The sequence below is a fragment of the Triplophysa dalaica genome, chromosome 6 (genome assembly GCF_015846415.1).
Source record: "Triplophysa dalaica isolate WHDGS20190420 chromosome 6, ASM1584641v1, whole genome shotgun sequence".
NCBI classification, from domain to species: domain Eukaryota; kingdom Metazoa; phylum Chordata; class Actinopteri; order Cypriniformes; family Nemacheilidae; genus Triplophysa; species Triplophysa dalaica.
In genome coordinates this window covers 16,949,745-16,971,414 of record NC_079547.1, presented here as the reverse complement: position 1 = coordinate 16,971,414, position 21,670 = coordinate 16,949,745, and the positions used below count along the sequence as shown (strand labels likewise).

At 38.4% G+C, this 21,670-nt stretch overlaps 1 protein-coding gene across 4 annotated transcripts in view; it reads right to left on the bottom strand.

Annotated features, from left to right (window-relative positions):
• The window catches only part of mast2 (microtubule associated serine/threonine kinase 2), a 120,522-nt gene that overhangs the window by 30,201 nt on the left and 68,651 nt on the right, over positions 1-21,670 (bottom strand). For 3 of the 4 annotated variants that reach the window (XM_056751653.1, XM_056751654.1, XM_056751655.1), the window contains one exon: positions 16,775-16,806. In XM_056751653.1, the coding sequence (XP_056607631.1) occupies positions 16,775-16,806 (32 nt within the window). Of the gene's footprint in view, positions 1-6,192; positions 6,267-16,774; positions 16,807-21,670 lie in introns of those variants that run through there. The other variant, XM_056751656.1, reaches the window with a different exon arrangement.

Here is a 21,670-nt window from a genome sequence, read left to right as displayed (position 1 = left end):
CCAATGGCTCAATAAAACTGGGCTTCTATAAAAGTGTTGTAATTATGTGTGAACGTATAACTGTTTCCACAGGAATAAATATCAAAATAAAAAACAGCATTCATTTTATTGAGCCTTTAAAGGCATAAACCACTGAGACATTTCTCAAAATATCTTTTTTTATTTTCCACAGAAGCAAAAGACACATACAGGTTTTGAGTGACATGAGGGTAAATAAACTAAGAAATGTTAATTTTGTGGTAAAAAGAGGATTTTTCTCATGAGTTACTATATTTTAAGTCACTTTCCACACATGTAGCTTTTACTCAAGAATGACTTTTTTACACAGTGCTAACCACTTTAGACTGACATACTGTTCAGCTTTCCAATGTGGCAGGTACACAAACCTGTTAGTTGTTCCTCATACATTTGTTTCAAACACCCCCCAACCAGCCAATGCTGTCATGAAAGCTTAACACAGCAGAACACAAGCTGACAGTAGACAAGGAATCATTCTTAACAACAGTACAGCATGGGCTTTTTATTAGTGCCATGACAGTCATATAAATCTGTGATTCCCTCTCCAAAGGTATGTAGTATAGGTGGATGTTGACAGGAATTAGCAATAAAGAAAATACGGTCAATTTCAGGAGGTGCACGGTTGTGGAGCTACACATTCTCATTAAACCAACATTCCATCATCAGAAAACTAGAAGGGGGCACATTGCAGCAAAAACAATGTACATGTTAATACCGTGAGCAGCTGTGGAGGGTTCACGGGTGTGAAAAGTAAGTTATCCCTTAATAACAGTAATTGGGAAAGAAAATTACTTCCCTTCCAACTGCTAAACACGTAGAAATGTCAATTCCATTTGTAGGCAAACCTGCTTGTATACATTTCTGTCTGGTTGATTTGAGTTTTGTGTATTAAGCTCCATTTGGACTAATTCAAATGAGCTGGATTTCTTCTGGGACGATCTGTATGATTTAAGGTCGGCTAGAATATGTTTATTTTGAAGTTTGCTTATGAAAATAAAGTTGTATATATTATCTATTTATGATGGTATATATGGATCCTACGATCTTTAGTAGTTTAACAGTTTATGTTTTGTGCATGTGACTATCTTTGCAGAAGAAATACATGCAATTTAGACATGTAGAAGAAATACTGTGATTGTTATGGATTTTAGACCAGTGAAGGCAGAATCGCAGCTCTCTAAAAGTGGGCCACCTGAACTAAGCAAAACATAATCCACTCCTACACACACTTATCCTGGATTAGATTTTCATTAGTTGCTTCACAACGCAAAAGCTCTTGTAAAACACCCTACGTTTGAGAATACATGCTATAGCACACTCATAGAGTGCAGCCTTGAGGGCAAATCTTAAAGGAGTAGTTCACCTTCAAAATGAGAATGATGTAATCAGTTACACCCCTTGTTGCCATTTCAAACCTGTATGACTTACTTTCTTCTGCAGAACACAAAATAAGTTGGTAACAGAACAGCACAGTCCCCCATTCGCTTCTATTGTACAGACACAAACCCAATGCAAGTGAATAGGGGGCTGTTAACGACATTGTTCAAAATATCTTCTTTTGTGTTCTGCGTCAGAAAGAAAGTCATACAGGGTTGAAATGACAAGAGGCTGGGGTAAATAGTGACAGAATCTACTCATTCAAGCATGAGAGGTTAGCATCTTCACACAGGCCCAAATCACCTTTTACAGTTATTAAGAGTGAATGTGTTTGTGATTGTGAAAGATTGTGATTGCTCTTGAATCCTTCCGATTGGAGCTAAATCAGATGAGACGATATAATGGTGGACTCAGCATTCATGAGAAATAAAGCAGTGCATCGGTGGATGACAGAAAGTAATGACACTTCTTCACAAAGCAGTGCTGGATAATGAGAGATGATCTGCTTCAGCAACACCATGTCCTAACCAGACGGGTTTCCAAATGTTTCTGTCCAACCACAACCAACCAGAATGTGTTTACGATTGGAAAGGCGGGATTTTGGACCAAAGAGATTTTAATAAGATACTATACTGTAAATACAGCAAAATAATGCTTGGTAAGAACAATGTGTCACCTGACATCAGCAGATCACTGGTTGTTTCTATGACCATATTAGACGTTTTCAATTAAAGCAATTATAAAAGTAGAACAAAAAGTGCATGTGAACAACTGTTGGGGCATCTGGATAAAGTCATGCTGTGCAAAGACTTGGAAACCGTCAAAGCATCGGGGCAGGAATATGACTGGAAATCCCCTGTGATACATACGTGCATGTAACAGATGGAAAGTGTAATACAAACATTAGCATACAAATAAATGTACTAACATGCATGATTGAAAGATACCATGTGATGGAAATTTCCGGTGTCGTTTTGGCTTTTCAGCATGTCAAATGATTATCCACTTGGTGGCCTGAGGAAACAGAGTGGTTTTCCGGTCTAGGACTCACGCTGCCAAATGCCACGAGCTGAACGGTGTAATTACCGTGTACAGATGCAAGGAGCCTATTAATACTGAACACTGCAATTACGAGCAAACACCTGCTAGCCTGGTGCACCACCCAACTCAAAGCTGCGGACAGGTTGAGAAGAGAAAATGGAAAACAAATGCACTAGCTCTTTTGTAATTGGCTTGACCTGATTTGAGTTTTGGCAAGCATAAGCCAATTGAGACAATGCTTTCAAGAGATGCAAACCAGTCAGACTAAGTCAGCTCTGTTCCGAAAGCAAATTATGGAGCGATTGGTCAATGGGGAGTGAAGATTGTTTCTGTCTTGAGTTACAAAGACGAGCTTTCTTTCTTTAATCAAAGATCCAGCAATACTTCATAAAGAAGTGCTCTCTGTAACAACAGTCATTTTCTTTGTAAAAGCTGCAATCCGTAACTTTTGTCCTTATGTTGGCATCTGTTTGAAATATAAAATTGCATGCTTCATACTTATTATATGTGGGTCGTTATTTAAAAGTCACTGACTGCAGCTTTAATGTGGCAGAGGAGAACTGGCACTCCCAGCTGAGAGTCGGGTTTCTCCCGAGGTTTATTTCACTATGTATTCATCATTGGGGTTTTGGTTCATTGCCACCATGGCTTGCTCACCGACTTCTGCAAATTCCATTAACAATGCTCCTATAAGGATGATAGTCTCTGTTTGTACAAATTTTCCTCCTCTGTTTTTTTTTTAAGTAACGCTCCTCTCAAACAATGAAACATGGTAAAAAGCGCTATATAAATAAACATGACTTAATATCGCCTGTAGCTTTTCATATGTGGGCTTTTTAAAATGAAGGCAAACCTCAACCATTACATCACTGCTCCCTGTCCAAGGCATTCAATGAATCAATGACTGAGATCTGCGCGAATGCGACCACTAAGACTTTCTGCTGCTAAGTGGTTATATTGAGTTTCAACAGAGCAGAGAAAGATGAAAATACAAAAAAGAAATCAATGTCTTGGTCCATATCATCAGGGAAGGGGACAATCAAACAGGCAACGATTTGGAATTGGTTCTGTTGAATGTTTCATGAGAGGTTTCAAAGGGACTTTTTTAACAAACACACACGCATACTATTCATGGGGAGTGACTGTTATGAAGATGCTGGGGGGATCCTGAACGGTACGTGCAGAAGATGAGACAGATGGAGACAAGAGAGGGAAAAAGCATAAACCATAGAGGAAGATGAATGGTTATTTAGCCAAAACACACAGCGACGAATGTGACAGCATCAAGCTTACATCAACGTGAGGCCAGATGGAAGTTTTGCCTTTCTAAAGTATACATTCACTGTGTAACATGCAGATAAGCTCCGCAACAGAGATGCCTTTGGGAAATTCCATAGGGGATTTGTGCTGAATGTTGACTTGATGCAAGCAGACAAGGTGTTAAGAAAGCGAGAGGTGGTTCAGCATCACCCCAGAGACAGCAGCATAGGAGATGCTGAGTTATAGCGGCTTTACACAAAATACTTTCGATGAGTTGGTTAACACTATCATAGTGATGCTGTAGGAATTATTAACAACTCAACCAACATAAGGTAACATTTCTGTACTTATGATTTTATAGGTTTGTGTGCATACATGAATGCAAAGTAAGTTCAAATCAAGGAGTTTCTGATGGCACAAGCAACATGTGTTGTTTTCACAGGGGGTGAGAGACCCACAACACACTCTCGACACATCAATGGCATAATAATAATGCATAGCCCTCAACTGCTTCTAAGGTCAGGGGGGTGTTCAAAAGGATAGGGTCAGGATGGATCGATCTCCAATCCTCCATACTGCAGCTGGTGCTTTAGACAACTACAAAATTTAAGTTTGCTTTAATGTGGCATTTTATTTAGGGCAGACACACTTTTACATATTCAGAGTTTTCTGCTAAATGCGTAGGCTTCATACTTGCCAAAGAGCCACCCTAAAGTGACAGTTCGCACAAAATGAAAAATTCTGTCATAATTTATTTAGGCTAGTGTCGTTCAATAACTGCATACCTTGCTTCCTTTTGTGGAACACAAAAACAAAACCTTTTGAGAAATATCTCAGTGGCTATGTGTTCATACTATGGAAATACTAAGTCAAACAAATTGGTATTGACATTAGAGTGAACTATCCCTACCGGACGTTAAAAATTTGCCCCCCCCCATGTTGTTGCAGAAAAAAACTGTGATTCCAAATTTATTTTGCAATCGATCATAACTCTATAAATTAGATTTTGAATTATGGAAAGTTAAGGATTTCACTCCATTGTGTGAAATATTCATAAGATATAAATCAATAAGCCACAATGTGAGACCATGTATTATGGTAATTCTAACACAGGTATACCCATCACACTAATGTACAGTCTCACATGGCACAATTCACATGCCTTATTGCTTTATAAATTGCCAAAAACAGCAATGATTCAAGTAAAAATGTTAAAAACAGGTCGTGTCGTTATTGTGTCCACTGTGTGTTCCCTGTATCCAGCTTATTCAAAAGTTTTACTATCCTACTACTATATTTTGCATTTTAAGCCAATTTTGGTATAAACACTGAAATGTGCAGTGTTATATTTAAAGTATCATTATTTTTAAATAGAGACATATGTGAAATGACTTTTAGTTATCACACAAATGAAATCAAGATAAAGATAAAGAAACACAATTATATAGATAATCATACACATTGTATTCATCTGTAAGGCTAATATGTCTTTGTCTGAAGCGGAATTCGAATTGGAATCTTAATAGTATTTCGTTTCTATAAAATGTTTCATAAATGATCCTATTTAAGTGCTTAAGTTTAATCTGTATAAAATTTAAAATCTCTAACACACATCTTTTATGATGAAAAAATTAAGCATTTTTCCAAGAGTTCAAAAGTTTATGAATTGTAGGAATTGACAAATATGTTGTTGTTTACGGCAAGCTGTTAGGTTGTATCAAGCGACATAATGACTTGCATAAATATCAGATGCAGATTCATCCACCAGAATTTCAGAGTCAGACCCATATGTTTTATAAATGCAAACTTGTAACTCCATGTTACAAGTTTGCTTCTAAAGAACCAAAAACATGTCCTTGGCATGACTCTATACAGCACAATGCTGCAACATCAAGACTACCGAATGAATCAGGCATTTAGCTTCACTGTGAGAAAGACATTACAAAGAAGTAGAAGCAAATCACTCTAAGCTCTGTTGCTATGCAAGTACCATGCCCATCCCTCATCTGTCTCTCCAGGCTACAGGAAGAACACAAGCAGGGAAGGATGAGACTGATTATATACGGTCTCCTTGTAGGTGTATCTGCATCCTTCTCTATCTATGTGAGTGCTGCACATGTGTGTACTCCCTTTGTAACATCACAGTAGGTCAGAGCAGAACTGCCTGATCTCCAGCAAAGTGCTATGAAAAACTAACCTTGAACAGCTGTTTGTGTATGTGTGGCCACGTCACGATATGAGCTCCTAGCTAAAGGTAGTTCTACTTTTACACGCACCAATTGAAAAACAAGAACATTGCATGCGGTACGTGTGGATTGTTTGAACTCAGCGTGAACACAGACATCAGCAAGAAAAAGAATCACTACCGCGCACACACATGCACAATCCCAACCTCAAGACTACAGAATGCCATCAATTACAGCTCATGTGACTGAAAAATCAAGTTACCGACTGCAACGAAAGTAACAGTGGGAGAGGAAGAAAAAGACGTTGTACCTTTTAGATCGACGTAGCATGCTTCTCTCCGGCAGGGAGAAATTGGAAAGCACGGTCCAGAAGGAGTCAGACATGATACCGGTGTTCTAACATGGCTGTCATCCAGAGAAAAAATGTGGAAAAGCATTGGAGAATGAAGAACAGCTGGCTAAAGAAGTACGCTTCCTCTTATACTGTAGTAAGCACTAGAACGATGTCCCTATTGCCGGCAACCTGTGACATCGCTAGAGCTGGTGTGAGAAGCTGTCATGTGCTTTTGCTTCTCTCTCTCTCTCTCTCCCACACCCACCCTTCTATCTCCTTCAACAAATACATAATAGATTGGTCACTTTGATTGGCTAATTATTGAGTGACTAGTTGACTTGTGTGGCTAGCCGATTTATCAATTTTTTAGGACATCATTTGGAAACACTGTTTTGCACTTTGCTAGTACTGAATGAAGAAAAAAACAGGTGTGCCCTCAAAACAAGAATATTACTCCATGACTACCAATGGCAACTACTGATACTAAAACATGTACGAGAAATAGCAATACATTTTAATCCTGGATGATCTGTCAGCCTGAACTGTCTGGATTTGACAGGACCACTCAATATAACCTCTGTGACAGAATGAAAGGGGATTAAAGTGCATGCACACACACACACACACACACACAAATGCTGGAATATTCGAACACAAGCAGCGTTCTGAAATTCGCCTCCATCATTAATCCAGCAGGTCAGAGAAAAGATATGGCAGTGAGGAACAAGGAATGAAAATGATACGGGTTGGTTCCAACGAAGTCAGTTTCTGTGCACGTATATGAAAGGTTTTGCATGGGGTGCATGCCAGGCATGGCAGCATTGTTTCACCTTGAGCTAACCTACACCAGGGGCTCAATCGCTCCGACACACATCAAAGAACAAACAGCTAGAGAGAGAAAACACCTCCACCCAATAGCACACACACATATCCATAAACACCAAACAAACATGCTGGTCACCTCAGGATTTATTATTAAGATTCTCAGTGGTCAAAATGGTTTTGCATACTTAGTGGGTTTCAAAGTAGACCACATAAATATCACAGTTTCCGATAAAGGTTCAGTGTATAAAATTTAGCGGCCTCTAGCAGTGAGGTTGCGAATGGCAACCAATGGCTCACTCCACCCCTCCCCTCCGAATCTCTACAGTGGCTGACACAGGATTAAGATGTCGTCACGTTTTCGCTTCTTTGCCGGAGGAGATCTCCCGTACTTGTCTAAAATACTAGAAAAAGTAGTGTCAACTCAACTGTGTACCTTCCTACAAAATAATGACATGCACGAAAAGTTTCAGTCTGGCTTTAGACCGCATCACAGCACTGAAACTGCGCTCGTTAGAATTACAAATGACCTTCTTATTGCTTCAGATAAAGGAAACATCTCACTCTTAGTCCTGCTTGACCTTAGTGCTGCTTTCGATACTGTAGACCATAAAATACTACTAGATCGTTTACACCATTATATCGGTATTCAGGGACAGGCACTGCAATGGTTCAGATCTTACTTAACAGACCGATATCAATACGTCCATTTAAATGGGAAATCGTCAAATCTTACGCAAGTCAATTATGGATTACCACAGGGATCGGTTTTAGGACCCTTGCTTTTCTCCATATACATGCTGCCCCTCGGCAACATTATTAGAAAACATGGAATTAGCTTCCACTGTTATGCAGATGATACTCAGCTATATATCTCATCAAGACCAGATGATTCCTTTAAGCTATCCAAACTGGCAGAGTGCATCGAGGACATAAAACATTGGATGACTAGTAATTTCCTCCTTTTAAACTCTAGCAAAACAGAAATATTACTTATAGCACCAAAATTAAGTAAACCGAATATCTCCGATTACAGCCTGCAAATTGAAAGCTGCACTGTTACTCCAACAAATACAGTTAAAGACCTAGGCGTTATATTAGACGGCAACCTGTCATTTAAAAATCACATCTCAAATATCACAAAAACAGCCTTCTTCCACCTTAGAAATGTTGCCAAATTACGAAATAGTTTATGTGTTGCAGACGCAGAAAAGCTTATTCATGCATTTGTGACCTCACGGCTTGACTATTGTAATGCTCTACTTAGTGGTTGTCCTGTATCATCGATAAACAAACTACAGTTAGTTCAGAATGCAGCTGCCAGAGTTCTTACTAGGTCAAGAAAATACGATCACATAACCCCAGTTTTATCATCGCTTCACTGGCTACCCATTAAGTATCGCATTGATTTTAAAATTATTTTAATTACTTACAAAGCCCTGAACGGTTTAGCACCTACTTACTTAACCGAGCTTTTATCACGTTACAACCCATCACGCTCGCTGAGATCTCAAAACTTAGGACTTTTGACAATACCTAGAATAACAAAATCCACCAAAGGTGGACGAGCTTTCTCATACGTAGCACCTAAACTCTGGAATAGCCTCCCTGATACTATTCGAGGGTCAGACACACTCTCCCAATTTAAATCTAGATTAAAGACACATCTTTTCAGCCAAGCTTTCACTTAATGCATAGTTAATGAACAGCAGCTACGCTAATTATTCTCTTTATTCTCTTTCCGCCTCTGCCTCGGGATGCCCATCCCGAGGTAGGAAGAAGTTCCACCATGTCCAGACGACCGACAGATGCCCATCCCGAGGTAGGAAGAAGTTCCACCATGTCCAGACGACCGACAGATGCCCATCCCCAATTTGAGATTACACCAGATACAGCTGCAGACTGACTGACCATCCCAGCTCCATCTAAGGCAATTCCACCAGCTGCCAAGAGAAATATGACCATCGGACCATCCCAGCTCAGACCACTACATCCCCAACCAAGAGCAAAGACGGACTATTTGTCTTATTAATGCTGAAGTTACAATATTTGGTATTAAATGCTAAACTAAAATCACATGTCACCAGTCTGAGTGCAGCTATGACACGTCAGAGGGGATCTGGCCCTCCCGGTTGAGCCTGGTTTCTCCCGAGGTTTTTTTCTCCATTAATCAATCATTGGAGTTTGGGTTCCTCGCCACAGCAGGGCAGTGTTGGCCTGCTCACCGGGAGACTGCATTCATTCATTTATTTATTTAGAAATTAGATGTTATTTATTAGAATGAACTTACTCGTTGTATAAATACCATGCACTGTGCTGTGTTTTAACTTTTCTGTTTTTCTTGTTTGCCCCTGTAAAGCTGCTTTGAAACAATACACATTGTGAAAAGCGCTATATAAATAAACTTGAATTGAATTGAATTGAATTGAGATAACGTATTAACAAAATGCGATCTGTAGAGCAGTTAGTTTGTTTAGGGCTACTGTAGAAACAACATGGTGAATTCCTTGCAAGGGGACCCATGTAGATATAAATAGCTCACTCTAAGGTAATTTACAACATAACGCTTCATTATGTAAGGTCTTTATACATTATATTATTAATATTATGAAGCATTGCGTATATACACAATTATATTGCACTTCTGTCAATAGACGGGTTCAAAGCAACAACATAAACAAACATTACTGCGCATGCGCACATTCGTGGACTGCCCAAAACGTCCACTACACATTTGCAAATAATAAAGTGCCGGTAGATTATTTCTGACAACAAGCGAAAGCAAGCGAGAAGAATTTATACGTGGCTAAACTTGCATCTACAAAATTTTGAATTTAGACTGCAATACCAAGCTTAACCGCTAGATGTCCCAAACGGTTTCTTTAAATGCGACAAAACTACCCATTCAAATGGTTTGTTTAACAAAATGTAAATACAACAAAATTCAACAAATCGATTTTAAATAAAATGTGGATAAAATAAAATTATTATATAAATCAATATCAACATCAATTAATTCAAATATAATTGGTTATATTATTAAACACTAGCCAGACTTATAAACAAACACAAACCAAAAGTTAAATGCAGTCCAGGCGCACACGTCTGATTAAACTGTATATAGATCCTCTGACAAATGACACATTGGACCTCTAAGACACTGAGTGCATGTCTACATGCACATAATAAACGGATATCCATTAAAAATAAGCTTAAAGAGAAACACGTTTTCATGTGTTTACATGCACATGAAAACCGGCTACGCATAAAAACGCGATTACATGGAAATTTGAGATTTTCCGTGTTTCTCGTGTGCAGTGACGTCATCTTCGATAGTCTGTTTAGTAATAAAAAATTCAATGGGAAAATGGTCAGAAGCTGTATTTTTCTCATGTCCGGAGTATCTGCATATGCAACAATAGTTCTTCATTTTGACGTTTTCACATCAACTGCATGATTCGATAGCGGACTTCTATGTCTGTTATTTTAATTTTACTTCCATTTGGGACATTAACTATTCCACTGTCAGAAATGTGCACAAAACTGAGAGAAAACCTGTAAAGGCGTTTACATGTAGCGCGAAATCTGAGTAATGGGCAAAAAACTTCCTCTGCCAAATCTGTGATTTGTCCAATTTACTTCCTTTCGCTAAAGTGCAGAAGATACTCTTCAGAAAATTCTTTGGAACATCGGGCTGACATGGATCACCAAGTTTGGGATATTGTGGAGGTCACGCCAGCTTGAGTGCATGTTGTCATTAATAGCAAAACACGCACATACCACAGAAGGAATTCTGTAGTGATAAGAGTTTTTAACACTTACTAAGGACTTGAAATTAGTATTAAACTGAAAATGACTTGTTTGTTATGAATGTTAACTAATATAATACAAGACAATACAAACCCATATTGCTTTGTCAATTTTTTGCCTATATATATTCTATATTCTTATATATGCCTCATATATTCTATTACAGTCTCTATGCAAAATATTGATAATCTACAAGACATTTTTTGCTCGTATCTGACTTGGAGATCAGTTGATTTGCTAGTCTTAGACACAGCAGTTCAGCAGGCCTACACAAGAAAGAAACAAAAAGTCCATTTTATGTACATTCAGGGGAAAAGTGAGTGTATGGAAAATCCCCACTGTCTTTCGAAAGGCCACAAGAAGACTCCTGCGTCTCCTTTGGACGCCCTGTTGAGTTGAGCTCTAATAACTGCAGTTCTAAAAAGCTTTAAGACTTGAAACCCTACAGCTTCTCTGTCGGTATTAACCTGCAGGGAACTGTGAAAAACACCCATTTCGCTCCTAAGATAACATCATTTAGAACGGAAAAAGGCGCCCGGTGCAATACACAGGGGAAATGAGCCTTCATATGAGAGGCAAGCCATTTTGAACATATTATTGTGATCACGATCAATACAATATGGCCAGATCACCAGCGGGCAGGGAAATAGATGACTGGAATAAAACTGATTTCCTCAAGTTTGGCTGTATGTGAATAGACGGTTATAGAGAACGCACACACAGATCCTCTAAATAAGATACTCTCTAAAAAACACACACATTTAGGAAACAGTAATTTCATTGTAATATTGTTATACCCTGTACCCCTAAAACATGAACATATTATGCCCCCTACATTGGCTAATAGCAAATACACAAGTAGAACACCTGTGACCTGACCAAGATGTGATATCAAACAGGAGATCACAGAAAATGTAGACAAACAAACAAGGACACACACTCATTGCCGAAAGGGACATGATGTTCTGACACTCCAAAGCAGCAATACAGATCCGTTCGATCCCATCCGTCTCGAAGAAGAATCTCCCTCATTCTGTTCTACAGCAAGTCGACACACATACACTTTACAGTAGGTACGCACAACTTTGGCAAACCATATCAAAGTGGACTGGCATTAAGTTTTCTTGAATGTACAAAACTAATTTTCTTACTAAAACAACACATGTAGCCACAACACCACACTATTCAATTATGTAACTTTCAACAAGATTCAACGAAAAAGCTACAGTAGCATAGCAGAGTCGCATGCTGTGACGAGTGAGGTCAGAATATTTCTTAAGCTTACCTCCAGATGAAGGGGTTGGTGCCGGGGGCGAGCACAGGGGCAGACGCTGGCCCCTCAGGTCTACCAGGGGACGGAAGGAAGAGAGCAGAGGGGGAGCAGGAGGTAGGGGAGAGGAGATGATGCAGCAGGCTGCTGTTGCCATGACAACGGTACTGAGCAGTTGGCCAGATTCTTTAAAGTGAACATGGCAGGAGAGGAAAGCAAGGAGCAATATGAATGGATTCAAAAAAAGCTTTGAGTGTTTGTCCTTGTGTGTTTGTGTGGAGGGCATGGACCTAGGGTTTATAAACATGACCAAAGCAATGGCTTATGACAATGTCATCTCTTCCACTTCAGTTTATGCCCACATTTCAACCACGCGGGGGAAACTGAACTGTCCCTTGCTCTCAAGCATAAGCTCTAGTGGAAAAACAAAATCCCGTTTGAGCTGTTTATATGATGGTCAGTAGCCCTGGTAAGCCTGAGAGATGTAGTGACAGGCTGTTTCAGCAATATCACAGGAACGCATTCACGAAAACTGTTTTTGTCAGGCTCTTCGCCTTCGTTTTTTATTTTGTTCACCAATTAATTAAGTTGCACATTGATGTGTGATGAGGATTAAGACGGAATTTAATTTCCATAATGATGTGTCTGAAATGAAAACTGTACAAAGATATATCAGTTGTCAGTACTTTAATCCTGCTATACACTTGTGTAGCCATTTTCATGGGCAAGTTAAGTCCAGTTAAATTGCGACAAAATCAAACCCCAGGAGTGACAAAGTCATCCAACAGGAATGTGAAAGGCCTACAGGATGGCAAGACACATAAAAAATGGGATAAAAATCAAGGTTATCTTTCTAAATACAAATATTATTGTGTTATTGTTTAAAAGTGAATATGAACTTCTTTTCTTTGCCGTATTTGAGGTCTGAAAACAATTTAACCCGTTTCTTTAGTTTTAGCTTTCTGCAAATCAATGCAAATAGAAACAAAAATTTTACTTGAAATTTGTAAGAAATACTGTGAGTAGTTCACAGAATGAAATCGAATTTTACCTAAACTATACCTATATAAAGTAAATAAAAAATGATTTAAAATGGTCTCTTTATTTTTTCCACGGCTGGTATGTAAAAGTCTTTACTTTCAGAAAAGCCAGACAGGGCCGATTGAGTCTTCCTGCGTAAAGCTGGGCAGGTGGCCAGAGGCCAAGAGTCTGAAGCGGACAGGGCAAGAGGAGCTGACTGGGCAATAAGCTGACATTTGACATGACTGAATCTTCCACAAACATACTCCGCTGACCAAGGACTTCGTTCATATTTCCCTGAGTGTTTTTGGCTCAGTTTGTATGTTTGGAAGCTGTAAGCTGAGCCACACACTGTGGCTGTCAATCAGCTGGGCCGAGAGCTGGAAATTCATGCATAAGTGCATATGTGAAAAGAAGGTATCAGGTTCCCAGAGAGGCTGAGAGAGAGGGTGCCAGAGAGCGAGAGAGAGACCTGGTGCTTTATTGCCAGGTCAGGGTCTGTGGTCTGTTTGTATAAAGCTTATGCTGTGGTCATGTTTAGAAACCTCAAACGCTAGATGCACATTGTGCACGTTCAAAATGTGAACCATGCCAGATGCTCCAAATATAATTTCCTTATATATTCCATAAATCACTACAAGAACAGTTTGTAAGCTCACACTTTTCTGGCATGAAACAAAAATTTGTAAGCTAAAACAACTCTTACTGTAAATGCAGGTTGGGAGCTCCAAGTTTCTCCCTTCTTTTCTTCATTTTCACATTTATTGAAAGCAGAGAAGACGGCAACTGAAGCTGGATGAACTTAGAGGTGAAACTGGGATGAACCTCCTCAGTTTAACACTGTTGTAAAAACACCAAATTCGATACCGCTTAAGTCAACTACACAACTACCATCTCTCATGTTGGAAGTCAATTCCAAGTCAATTTCAGCAATTCCAGCCATGTTTGCTTTCGCTTCGGCAGAAACATCATCAACTGACGGATTACGATGTGCCATGAACCAGGCTCAGCTCGACCACTGCCAGAGCGAGTATCCAATTCTGTGTGCCCGAGGTCATGATGGCATTCGCAGGTAAATGTCGGTCCTTTCAAAGTTGTGTCCGGGAACCTTATGTCTTTCTGAGCACTGTGATGTACCATTACATCAGTCCGACGAGAAAATAGTATATAACATTTCCGCAGCAAAGTAAGGAGTATCCAAATTTCAGGGCAGATCAGACATCAAGGTGGCAGCAAAACTTCTCTTAATTCGGACTGTCCTGCTAACACACAGGCACTATTAGCAGAGACGCAAAACACACAGAGCTCTGAGTGAGCGGGTATTCTCATGATATCACAAGACCCTTGGGGAGGTGCAGCTGTCGCCCCCACCTCACCCAGGTCCACCTCCCTACATAGGCTATACACACACTTCTGGGAACTAAGAGAACAACAATGTTCTATCCACTGTTCCCAACTTTGGGCTAAGTGTGGGATCCCAGACCAGCAAGGAGACAACAGACAGGATCAAAATGCAGGGGCGCCAATTTTTATGCAAAATCCGAAGAATTCCAACATGGACACACACACACACAATAACAGGAATATCTAATTCAATTACTGACACATGTTTTTACAAAAAATAAAATTATCATCATTAAGTTAATCTTGTGTTGTTTAAAACCTTTATATAACTTTTTTTCTAACAGAGGAAGACCTTTTGAGAAATGTCGCAGTGGTTTTGTGTCAGTACAATTGAAGTCAATAGGGGCTAGTGTTGTTTGATTACTTACAAATTTTAAAAGGTCTTATTTTGTGTTCTGCGAAGAAACAAAGTCATACAGGTTTAAAATGACATGATGAACAGATCTTCATTTTTGGGCAAACTATTCCTTTATCTTTTTGTGTCAAATACATTTAGCTTTCTTTCTTAAAAAATACAACAATGAAGGAGTTAATTAGCATAATACCCAGGATGCTCTTTTTCTATTCAATGATTTTTTTTTTAAATGCATAATAAATGGTAGATAAACATGTGAAATGTATGTTTATATGGTAAAAATATTTCAACGTAACACTAAAATCAATTATGTTTTTGCAGTTCCAACATCCTGTCATGCCAGGTGGGATGCCAATAACACCAAACACTCATACAAGGTTTGCCATACCTTTAACTTTGTGACTTCCATGAATTTTCCATTATTTAGCAATACTGGACAAGGATTTTTAAAAATCAATTTATGTTTCTGTTTTTTTAGTTCAATTTTCTAATCAGTGAAAAATCTTAAACCTGGCAATAAAAACCAATGCCTCTGCTGGAGAAACATTATTTTATAAAAACTAAATTAAAAACATATTACGTTATAAGTATTTCATTTCATTTACGGCAAGAGAAAAGATGAAAGTAAATATAGAATTGAAGGTAAGGAGATGTGAGTCCTTGAGTAAAGCGCCAAAGCGCTAAACGAATGAAGGGATAAACAGAGATCTCACTGACTAACTGTGTGGTTAAATAAAAGACTTGATTTCATTAAGTCACTTAATCCAGCGGCGGGTGGAATGAACTTGGTGAACCCTCACCACCGAGGGAACATTCTGCCAACCCCTACCAGTCAATTACAGAACGAAAACCTCTGAGAGTGCGGGTACATACAAAACAAAACAACAGTCTGGTTGTTCACAATCTCAATATAACACACCCCACCCCCCCCCCCGTCTTAAGATTCTGATATTGCGCTATCTCACGATTGGTTGTAAAGTGCACATTCTTTGCAGGCAGTCGGTTAAAAATAAATACGCATGAAGATATAGATAGGTGTGTGAGAACTAGAACCAAGATGCTCAGCTGTCGGAAAAAGCCTGCTGTAATCTGCCTGTCTTTGCTCTACCGGTCACCTCTGACCCCGTGACCCCATCCATGCATGGTAAACTGCATCCAACACTGTGATCCGGTAGGAATGCTAACCGAGTTGATACAGCAAGTGTCAGAGATATTAAACATGTTTCTTATCAGGCAGTATCCAGACGTAAAGGCATCGTCACCAGATTAAATTACTGCTTTAACATCCTTCCGGTCGGTCTTAAACCCTTTATATCATTTGATAACGTCATTCACAATGTGTCATGAAATTGCGGTCTATTCAATCACTAAAGACTTTAAATACACAGTCTTTTTCTTGAGTGCTTTTTTGTTTCCAACTAAAGTTTCGGTTGATACTCATCTCAGAGCTGTTTTATGTATTCTTTTATTTGTTTTCTTAATTATTTTACCTATGTTATAATTTCATTTTTTTTTAATATTAATATATACGTTGCGGATATTCTTTAAAGGGCGCTACCCAAATCTGTAACTACCCAAATCACATAAATATCACCAGAATAAATACCAACAATACTAATAAGCCTTTGAATCCAGATGGCACGATGCCTAAAGTGCAACAACAAAGCTCTAAGTATCAGTAAAAATACCAACTGGACATGAGCCTGAATAAAACAAATGAGCAGCGCTAGGCAACTCTTTGCTGAATGGGCATAGCATTCTCTTCAGAAAATGTTTTCAATCTTTTTCTCAAGGTCTGGTTTTCCAGAATAGGCAGAGGTCTTAAGGACCCTCTATATTAACTGAGATGAAAATTCCAAAAGAAATCGGGTACTCACAAACTGCCTCTTCTGGGAAGGCTCAGCTCCTTCTGAAATGAAGACAAAAAAAAGGAGATTTAAGAGCTTGTGAACAGCATGCAAGATTTAGGGAAACCTTAATAAAGTGCATGCATTTAATCATCCACCAGGTGGCACAATTCCACATAACCACTCAGATGACAATATGTGATCTGTTTGCATAGTGATACTTTGTGTTCAGTTATTACACATAAGCACAAATATTACATTAGCTGTTATATTCTAGATTAAATTAAGGACAGAGTGAAATGGTGTACTGTATCCTACACTAACAAATCGGATTTATAGTTTTATAATGAATACTAAAAACAAAATGCTATTACATTGCAGAACAAATAGTAACAATTGACTTTTTACTTAATATTGTATACCTCTACCTGTAAAAGTATTTATGTTTGTATGCATACTGTATATAATGCACATACATGCACATATACACACACTCTCTACCCATGCAAACTCAGAGGCATCAAAATGCATTTTCTTAATTTATTTTACATTTGAACTGTGTGACTAGTGCTATTTACACTCCATTGTACACTCGCATTAACAAAAGCAACCACTAGATGGCAAAAGTGAACCAAGTAACACTCCTGCAATATTTATCTTAGGGCTGCGCATGCATACTGTTAGCTGGACCAATAAAATACAACTGATATCAGGTCCAGAGGACCCACAGGACGGAGAGTAGACACAAAATGAGGCTATTCCATCTGTTGTCGCTTATAGAGAGCAGATTTGCTAGTGTAAATATCAGTGTTGAGTGCACATACACTATAATCATGAGTTAATACAAACTCGGAAATACAACCGTGAAGTTTACCAACATAATCAGACAGCATGGTGGAAAAACATCCAAAGTGAGAGATGGAGCATATGGGACAAAAAGTGCAATAATGTGTTTGTCAAATACCGACCTGGTAAACATTGGATGTGCTGATGGTCGGGTTGCCCATGGCAACAATCATTGTATTAGGAGAATGGTGTGAGTGTTAAATCTTTCTATCAAAACAAAACCTGAACAGTGCCATTGACTGACTAATAGCTAACACAAACACTGGCTTTTAGATAAGTCATTAGATTCAATTATGGGATGTGTTCACGGGGCACATCATCCATTAACAGTGTGGGTGTACGGGCACTGTTCTTGTGAGTTATGATCTTTACTGATTCAATTCATCTAGTAAAACAAACAAGTTTATTCTGTAAATACTGTGTTTATACATCAGGTTTAGCTGCTGTTTTTAGGCACAATATAGGCTTTGAAATGAATTGAGTGTTGTGCAGCTAGCTTCCAGCAAGGAAAAAATTATGAATAAAAAACATTACAAGAGGTTTGAAAAGAAAGACTGTTAGAAATATTAATGTACGCAAATGTCCTCTATTCAATTCCTCAAAAAAGAACCTATAAAAAAGGCACTGTAAGAGGCTTTGCATAAAACCATCTGCCAAATGCATAAATACAAATCTTTTTTGCCCTTCTAAACCTCATATGTCCAAATTTGCTGTTTTTCAAGCAATGGAAAAAACACTGTACTTTTTAAATGATTACATACTGTGTTGTCAAAGTTGACAAGCACTTTTAATATTTTTTATTGGTACTGTAAGATATTTGCAAAACCCAGTGGCAAACTTAAAGGGTGACTGCTAAGAATGATTCATGGCGAAAAATAAAAATCACGAAATATGGAAATACAAGGTTTCAGAAGGACAGTAACGAAACGCATATTCTATGATACACTACATGAAACATTAGTTGCTTCTTAAGGAGGATCTAAAACATTTAAACTTTTTCCAGCATCGTAAATTACCGCCTCAATAAAAATGTTAAATTATATTTGATGCTTATTTGCAATTTAGATTACTTCTTAACAGACCAATGCTCCATATTCAAGATTCACAATTGTATACATTTGTTATGCTTCGTCAGCACTTTCTCGTGTATATTGTGATGCATATCAACCAACAATGTTGAGCATAGTGCAATACATTTACAACCTTTATCAAAACACAAACACACTTATCTAATTCAATTCAATTTAATTTATATAGCCTCAAAATTTGCATTACTGCAAAGTAGCTAAACATACATCATAATCAAAAAAGGGAAAATTTAAAGACATCACATAGTATTAGGATACATGGTATTATTGCAAGTTTTTCTCCATGCAATGTCCACTGATGAAGTTTAAGTGAAATAAATGCTATGCTGTATTGTCAAAGACAATATTATATTTAATTTAGGTATATTATCATTTTAAATATTGTTATCAGGATGGGAACCTAAAATGACAAAATACCAGAACAATTTGCAATAATACCAAAACGTCCAGAACGAATGTATAAGAATATACATGCATGTTGTTAAACGCAAGTCGTTTTTATTTATGAATTCAACAAAATCAGCAGTCTCCCGGTGGTTAAGTCAGTGGTGGCAAGGAAACCTCCACTATAGATGTATGTGTATGTAAGAGAGGAGGGAAGAAAACCCTTGGAGAGGCCAAACTCAGCCGGGAGAGCCGGTTCTCCTCTGGCATATTAAAATAGCACTGCTGCAACTACAGAGAGATGAATTACTGTATAAACTGTAAGATGGAGGGAACTAGTGTGAATCAAAACGTTAGATTTCTATTGTTCTATAGATGATGGACCATAAACGAACATAGACAATGGACGGCCGTGGAAATAACAGAAAGACAGAAAGAGAGACAGAGATCTATAACTGTATTTAAAGCATGTCTATGAGACATCTGTCTCTACATTGGATGGGGACTCAGTCAGGGCATCTTCATATTCTCAAAGTGCAACTTTAGCAAAACATGCCCCTACTTTTTAATTAGCGACTCCACAAATACAGTCTACAATGCCTGGAGGCTTTATATGTGGCAGTTATCCTGCTTTTCAAAAACTCGAGATTACTATCCCTCTGTGCCGTTAGAAAAAAACGTTCTAGCTCTCTCTCTCTTGACCTCGGTAACCTGCTCTCTCTCTCTCCATAACAAGCCTGAAGAGCTCGCCAATGCATCCCCAATACTGAACACAGGTACAAACGCATCACCCTGCTGGTGCTGTAGATGGGCTAAACCTTGTTAGCGTGAGTGTGTAAGACGGATTCAGTATCTACACATTTATTGCCCAATCTCATTAGTTTTACTCTCGGATACTGTATCGGGATCCTGAATTTGTGGTAAGGAGAACTGAACCCCCAGCTGAGTTCCGAGTGAAGGAAAGGAGAGTTTGAAAAATAATCCTCGAACAAAGATGTGCTCTTTTGTTCAACAGCGAGATGGGAAAAACTAAGGCATCTTGTTACTATCCTATAATTTTGTATACACGGTGAGATGTAGTATTAATGTTTGTGCTGTGTGGTAATATGCTAAAAATAGATGATATTGAAAGATATGTAATTTGTGCCAGAAATCTGTGTTCTGGCAGACTGATTACATCAAGGCATATGGAGGGTGGGGTCTGCAGTAGACCAGGGAACAGTTGATCCGATACACAAAGATGCACACATACACACAACAGCATCCCAAGCCAAGGTTCTGTCATTGCTACCGGTTAAAAGGCTGGGCAATGAAATTAGCCAGAGTGACAGTTTGGAGCAGACCCCATGCTCTTGCACAAAAGCAATCTCTCCGATGGAGGCCATCAATATTTCTTAAGTCCGTCCAGCATGACAGGAAGCTGTAGTTGCAGGGAAATTTAATCAGGGAGATGGGCCAAAAGCAGCAGCACATTGCTTAAATGGACTGTTGGAAATGGTTGAGGCCATCCAAAGCTGTAGTTCGATAAGCAATTCTGTGTTTACACTGTCAAATGGACTTAACCAAGATATATGTCAGGTTTCGGGGTTAAACGGTGTGACTGTGGTATCTAGATGCTGTGCACATGTATTGTGACCTCATCGAGCCATAAGGTACAGCGGCTCTCCCTCGCAACAGTTTAATGATTGTCAGACAACTCGAAATCTCTTGATTGATGCTGACATGTAATGCCATGCCCTCTGGTGTAGATTTCAAGCTAACAGAGCCCGTTACAAAAGCCTCTATGTCCTTGCTAAACATACTGCACATTCAATAAGTAATTCATTATAGAAAGTGTCAAGATGATGCATATACTGAATGTTTGAATTTGTACACAAGAAACCAAACAGTTCTGGGGCACCTCTGACTACTATAGTAGTACTATAGTATATATATACTACTATGGTAGTCAACAGATCGTGACCCTGGACAACAAAACCGGATTTATGGGTCAACTTTTCGAAATTGAGTTTCAGAAATAATCTGAAAGCTGTATAAATATGCTTTATATTGATGTATGATTTATTAGAATTGGATAATATCTGGCTGAGATACAACCATTTAAAACTCAGGAATCTGAGAGTGCAAAAAATCGAAATATTGAGAAAATTGCCTTTGAAGTTGTTAATCAAGGGCACTGTGGCAGGCCATCCACTCACAAAAATAAAGTTTTTGTATATTTACGGTAGGAAATTTACTAGATATCTTCATGGAATATGATCTTTACTTAATATCTTGATGATTTTTGGCATAAAAGAAAAATCAATAATTTTGACCCATACAATATATTTTTGTATTTTACAAAAAAATTCCTGTGCTACTTAAGATTTTAATTCGTGATCCAGGGTCAGAATTGTTTGGTTTCTCACATTCTTTCAAATGCCTTACTTAACATTTAGCGGAACAACAAAATTTATACAACTTAAAGTAGTTCACTTTCAAAACAAATTTTCATGATAATTTACTCACCCCAATGTCAACCAAGATGTTTATGTATGTGTTTCTTTAGTCGAAAAGAAAAGGTCTTCAAATTTTTTTGATGAAAACTAATTTGTAAACAATTAACGTG